Raw genomic sequence first — 7,500 nt, forward strand, 5'->3', positions numbered from 1 at the left:
TAAAGTAAAAAAGAATCAATTCGGCCTTGACAACCCTTAGTTACACGCACGCACGCACGCACACACACACACACGCACGCGCGCACACGCACACACGCGCACGCACACACCACACACACACACACACACACACACACACACACACACACACACACACACACACACACACACACACACACACACACGGCAATACCATCCCAAACACCTGCTTCTCGTCCGATCAGCGAGGTTAAGCAGCGTTGGGTCTGGTTAGTACTTGTATAGAAATATCACACACGCCTGGGAATATCAGATGTTAGTGGTATTCAATGATGGCTCGACGGCGCAGTGGTAGCGTTCGGAGCTTCTAACCCAGCAGTCCGAGTTCGAATCCCGCCCAGGACTGAAATAATTTCAGTATCACTGCGCTGTGGGCCGTTACTCCAACTCTCGTGGGCGGGTGTTGGGGAGGGCGTGTCAGGTCACTGCATTACCCATAGATCGGTTATACATGAGTTCTGCGCTCTCATCTGGGTGGGTAGTAGCTGTCGATCACAAGTCCAACACGGGATCTAAGACCATGATGAATTACACACACACACACACACACACACACACACACACACACACACACACACACACACACACATACACACACACGATGCAAAAACTGCATTGTCCTAAGACCTCAGTGCCACGTCAATTTCCCAGTTTCCAAACAGTCCTTACAAACAATAATAACTAAAATAAATATATAGATAATAGATAAATATACAAGAATGTCATGGAAAATATGACAAGAATTCTAACATTGGACAAAGGGGGTGAAGTGTCTGAAGGGACGGGTTACCTTCCTCCGAGCTGAAGAAGAGAAGTTTGTTGCACCGTTGTCCCCAGGTGGCCTTCACGTGCATGGCCACAGGTCTATGGTTCTTAGGGTAGGTCAGAACCCAGCAGAGAACCCGCACCTTCTCTCGCAGGTTTTCCTCCTCTCCACTGTCCATTTTCTGTAGCTTTCGGCTCTTCTCACTTTCTTAATACAGATAAAAAATATAGCTTGTATTAAGTTATGCCATGGAACTGTCAGAGAGGCGTAGGTTGAAAATTTAAGCGCGCCTGATAATGAATTACTCAGTCGGTAGTAAAGCAGTTACAAAAAGAAAAAGTCAGGAAGTGCTGGTCATATATGGATTATCATCCAATAAATATGTCAGCAAGACTATGAGCAAGACATATGCACAATTGCCGGACATGAAAACAAATTATACAGTATCAGAGCTATTTACTTGGAAATCTTGTCTGTGATTTCATTTGTCAAACTTTGTGTGTGTGCATGTGTGCGTTCGTGAATGTGTGTGTGTGTGTGTGTGTGTGTGTGTGTGTGTGTGTGTACGTGTGTACGTGTGTGTGTATTTGTGTGTGTATTTGTGTGTGTATTTGCGTGTGTGTGCCTGTAGATGTTATACAAACGAATACTTCCACATTTATAAAAGCTAGTTATCATAAAAAAGTTTCGCAAATTGACACAAGGAAGTAATTTGTAAAATAATTTATATTTCTAATTTTTATTTGCTGCATGTATTACATTACTGTACCAATTAACTCCGTATCTTTCTGTGGCGTCGATCTCCCTTCTGGCCATCTAGGAAAAGAGCAAAAATAATATATACATATATACTTTACTATTCTGATACATGAAAAAACTCATGTTTCACAAACACGGCCATGGACATTTACAATCTTTTTTTTTTATAAATTTGACTAAGAAAATATCAGGATATCCTAGGAAGAAACTAATTAAAAAATGAGAATGATACATATAAATGAGATACGGAAAGCCACAGTTTATGAAACATGTATCTGCATAAATTCTTACATTTCATTACGAGCCTCCCAGAAACTCCTTCGTGGCTCCATGATAATACTGCTATTTTCTTTCTTATTGTGATTTTGTGATATGGTTTTTATTGATTAGAAAAAGCGGTGGTGGTTGGGGGGGGGGGTGTTCTTACCTGGTTCTTGAATTTTTGTCCAGAAAAAGCGTTTGGTCATAGGAGTATGCGACGAAGAGTCCAACAGCAACTCCCAGGGCAAACACCAAACCAAAGCTCGGAGTAATTCTCATTTTTACCTGAAATGATGGAACAGGAAAGTTAACTCATAAATTACTTTACTTTGACACGATTACAGGAAACAGAAGAGACTAAACAGTTTCCTGAAATGACTGAAAAGAGAAATGGGGTAGGAATTTACTATGGATTAACAATCACAATAAACATAGATACAACTATTTACATGCGGGAAGACAAAATTTTCTGTGAAATCGAATACACCGATCTATCTTTTGATAAACAAAAGAAGAAATCGGCAATAACACTTATACGAACAGCACATATGCAAGTGTGTATGCATTCACACACACACACACACACACACACACACACACACACACACACACACACACACACACACACACACACACACACACACACACACACACACACTGTGATAAATTGGAAAGGAGATGGGACCGACCCAACGAGTGTTGCTTCTTTCCTGTATTCTACAAATTAGGTACACACGCGTAGGCACACACACACACTCTACATATATATATATATATATATATATATATATATATATATATATATATATATATCCATATATATATATATATATCCATATATATATCCATATATATATATATATATATATATCCATATACATATATATATATATATATATATATATATATATATATATATACATATACATATACACATATGTTGCAGTAATTCAGAAGGCACACGTGAAAATAATATGCAGAAAAAAACACTGAGAAATAAGAAGCTTAGTCCGAAAGTTTTCGTCTATTTAAGACATTATCAAGGAATACACAGTTACAGAGACAAAGGTGGATATATATACATAAAGTAGAAGACAAACTAGGAACATGGGAAGGACACACAAGATGCTTCACAATCAGGTAGAGCCGATGTTTACATATACGGACGTTTGGTCCATGACGTTACGTCACCCCGGCTTAGTAGCACTGGAGAAGTTCTAACAATTTTATCAATAACAAAATCATCAAGCTTAAATAATCCTAAACTTAAATTGAAAAACTAAATGGTATGGTCCCTTCAATCAAATTTGCTTTTGAAATAGAAATAGAGAATAAGTTGCCATTTTTGGCCGGGGTGACGTAACGTCATGAACCAAACGTCCGTATATGTAAACATCGGCTCTACCTGATTGTGAAGCATCTTGTGTGTCCTTCCCATGTTCCTAGTTTGTCTTCTACTTTATGTATATATATCCACCTTTGTCTCTGTAATAGACGAAAACGTTCGGACTAAGCTTTTTATTTCCCAGTGGTTTTTTCTATATAAATACATATATATATACATATATATATATTATATGCATATATATATATGTATATATATGTATATATATGTATATATATGTATATATATGTATATATATATATAACAGTAATCACAAAAAACACGTGAATAAAGATTTTTGCTTGTAACCACGAGGAAATTAAAGATCGGAATACTGAACGTTTTCGTCTATTAAGACATTTTCAAAATACATAGTGTCACAACAAAGTATAACTTAAATACAATAGTATAGAAAACAGGAGAGGTCACTCAACGTAAATACGTAAGGATTATCTTACAAAGAAACAAAAATATAAATAAAAACAATAAATAAAATGGGTGAAAATTGAAACAGGTGATAAAATGTCACTCAGCATAAATACATAAGGATGACAATTGACAAGGTGATAAAAGGACATTCAACATAAATACATAAGAAATATCCTACAAAGAAACAAAATATAAATGATAATAACAAGAAATAAGAATGGTGACAATTGACACGTGATAAATACATAAGGATTGTCTTACAAAGAAACAAAAATAGAAATAATAATAATAAATATATACATATACATACATACATATATATGTGCACGCATGCACACGCATACATATATATAATAGAAAATAATAATAACAAGAATAAATAAATAAAAATGGGTGACAGTTGACACAGGTGAAAAAAGGTCACACAAGATGGCTAAGGCGGAGCTTTGGGACATTGTCCTACAATTTGGTTAATAACAAAATTATCTAGTTTAAAAAGACCAGTGCTTAAATTGAGATTTTCATTAAAAGTTTTTTTTAATGAAACACGATTCAATTATATTCCTTATCAAATAAGAATTACTTGAAACAATTTCTTGGGAATTGTCCCAATCAATACAGTGATTGTAGTCTCTAATGTGAGCAAAAATCCCACTTGAAGATTGGCCAGTACGGACACTATACTTATGCTGGTTCAATCTAAGTTTTAATTCCTTGCCAGTTTGACCAATATAACAAGAATTGCAATTCTTGCAAGGGATAGAGTAGACACAACCCGCCGAATTATCCGGTGAATTTTTGATAAGAAGTTCTTTGATTGTATGGTTCTTAAACACAACATTAACCTTTTAAAATCTTAAGGACACGAGGGAGTTTTACCAAATTAGGATGAAAGGGAAGAACCAAAAGATTCTTTTTATTAAAAGGATCTTTTGGGGAAGAATCAACATAGGACTTCCTGGCCTTATGTTGTGATCTAACTATCACATGATTTGGGTATCTCAAGTTTGATGCTATTTCATAAATCTTTTTTATTTCTTCATCTAAAAATTCAGGACTACAAACTCTAAAAGCTCTAAGAAACATGGAGGTAAAAACTGATATTTTTGTGTTAAGGTGGTGAGCAGAATAATAGTGAACATATGAAAAAACGTTAGTTGGTTTACGAAAAACATCAAACCTGAAGTACCTTTCTTTTCTGTGAATAGTAACATCTAGAAAGGGTAATTTGTTCTCTTGTTCTATCTCAATTTTAAATTTTATAGAAGGTACTAAATTGTTTAAACTAACTAGAAAATTATCCAAGTTGTGAGCAAGTGGCCAAATGCATAGTATGTCATCGACATACCTGTACCAAATAACATTACGTGGAAGAATACAAGACAACAACTCCCTTTCAAAAAATTCCATGTACAAATTACTCAACAGTGGAGACAAGGGATTCCCCATAGCCATACAAAATCTTTGTACATAGAACTTTCCATCAAAATGAATTTGGAATCAACCACACAGAGTTTAATGAGATTGATAATGACATCGACTGGAAGAGGCAAAGAATGCAGTATAAGTTCTTCTTCTAGGAAGGAAAGAAGGTCAAAAACCGGAACACAGGTAAATAACGAATTAATATCAAAGCTAACTAACTTAAAATCAACAGACATATTAAGATCGTTCAATTTACTAATTAAATCTACATTGTTCCTAATGTGGGAAGTGGAAATGGTCCCAACGAGTGGGCTCAAGACAGAAACAAGCCATTTGGATAATTTATATGAAACACAACCAGTAGAACTGATAATGTGTCTCATTGGATTATCAGGCTTATGGGTTTTAACTAAGCCGTACATATAAGGCATAGGAGAAAAAACAGTTAATTGTTTGATAAGTTGATCATGCCCTTTCAAATAAATTTTGAGTTTCTTATTAAAATCTTGACAAGTTTTGAATAAGTAACTTCATCCTCTAACAAAAGTTCCATTTTGTCTAAATAATCAACTTTATTCATAATAATGAAACAGTTACTCTTATCAGCTCTAGTTACGTGTAGGTCTTTATCCCGTTTTAAATTTTTGTAAGCCAACAAAAAACGTCTAGGACAGTTAGGGATGGCTGGAGCTAATAATGAATCATAAATAAATCCTTTGCAAATATTATCTTGCAAAGGAACATCACCAAATTTCTTCAAATTGCAAAAGCTTCACATGTGTCAATTGTCACCATTCTTATTTCTTGTTATTATCATTTATATTTTGTTTCTTTGTAGGATATTTCTTATGTATTTATGTTGAATGTCCTTTTATCACCTTGTCAATTGTCATCCTTATGTATTTATGCTGAGTGACATTTTATCACCTGTTTCAATTTTCACCCATTTTATTTATTGTTTTTATTTATATTTTTGTTTCTTTGTAAGATAATCCTTACGTATTTACGTTGAGTGACCTCTCCTGTTTTCTATACTATTGTATTTAAGTTATACTTTGTTGTGACACTATGTACTTTGAAAATGTCTTAATAGACGAAAACGTTCAGTATTCCGATCTTTAATTTCCTCGTGGTTACAAGCAAATATATATATATATATATATATATATATATATATATATATATATATATATATATATATATTTCCGTATAGACATCTCATTCGTATGAAGCGTGGGCTAGTGACGGAGACAGCATAAACAGATCCATCACACTAAACCTCATTTTCAGAGGGGAAAGGTAAAGGATGAGCGTAAAGAGACACCCGGCAGCAGGCGAGAACCTAAGAAAGGTTATGACCAGGAGCGGGACTTTTCAAACACTCCAACGCAAGGACAAAATCGCAGACATTTGGTCACTTGGGTAACTGTGATGGGAGAACGAGTGTAGCCCGAGAGGTGACCTCGCCAAGTGTACCAAATGTATTGTATTTTTGTATATAAAGGGGGATTAACTGCCTCTCCATTGTAACTCCTGTGGACAGGGTTCGAAACGCCGGGATCAAATTACCTGTTTATGAATCCGGTGCTTTTTAATGCTTCCACACACACACATATATATATATATGTATACACATATACACGAGAGTCTCTGGGGGAGGTCACTTGGAGAAGCGGGCGCCCTGGGTGAGGTCACTAGGAGAGGTAGGGAAGGTTATCAGCCTAATCCGGGGCTTGTGGAGGAAAGTCTCGCTCGACTTCTGGTTTTGGGTCCTGTGATCTGGGAATTTAGGTGTTGGTAAATGTATTGTTCTAGTAGGGGTTCGGATGTACCTTGATCTTGTCGTTTTTGTTGGGCATGATGTTCCTGGGGCCGGGCTGAAGGGAGGATGAAATCTGCAGCTTGCTGTACATTGATGGAGGGCCGCTGAGTAGTAATAGCTACAGTTTCAGCAATCTGCAATCTTTTGAAATTTGTTTCTTTGAGGAGTATAATTGTATTGTGTACTAATGTGTTCAGTGGTGGCTTCATGTAGTGGTGGTCAATGAAGTGTTGGAAGATAGAGCCTTGGTTTCGGTGGTATTGGAGACGTCTTCTTAGTGTGGTGGAGGTTCTACCAATGTAGGAAAAGGAGCCGTCACAGCGGCCCTCCTGGCAAGAAAACTTATAAACTACATTGGTAGAGGCTTCCTTCGGGATTTTTGGTGTTGTGTTGTTTCTCATAACTAGGGACCTAGTCAGGTTTGGCTTACAGATAATTCTTATGTTGATTGTTGTGTCTGTGTCTGTGGGTAAAACTCCTCTTTTTATGATGCCTTTAATGGCATCACACTCTTCCTTATAATGGCTGCGGAAGTGATTCTGATGGAAAATGGTGATTTCATTGTTGATCTGATTTGGGGCCTGGGCTGGTGTGGCATACTGATCAAGTTTCTTC

General features: G+C 36.2%; 1 protein-coding gene across 1 annotated transcript in view; it reads right to left on the reverse strand.

The window, feature by feature from the left end:
- The window catches only part of LOC143037818 (glycoprotein-N-acetylgalactosamine 3-beta-galactosyltransferase 1-like), a 67,016-nt gene that overhangs the window by 34,402 nt on the left and 25,114 nt on the right, over nt 1-7,500 (reverse strand). Inside the window, exons 5-6 of the mRNA XM_076206376.1 lie at nt 1,992-2,110; nt 830-1,008 (exon numbers count right to left, since the gene is read on the reverse strand). Of these exons, the coding sequence (XP_076062491.1) occupies nt 830-1,008; nt 1,992-2,110 (298 nt within the window). The remainder of the gene's footprint in view (nt 1-829; nt 1,009-1,991; nt 2,111-7,500) is intronic.

Source organism: Oratosquilla oratoria, chromosome 23 (assembly GCF_046742065.1).
Source record: "Oratosquilla oratoria isolate Oo_2021 chromosome 23, ASM4674206v1, whole genome shotgun sequence".
Lineage (NCBI taxonomy): Eukaryota > Metazoa > Arthropoda > Malacostraca > Stomatopoda > Squillidae > Oratosquilla > Oratosquilla oratoria.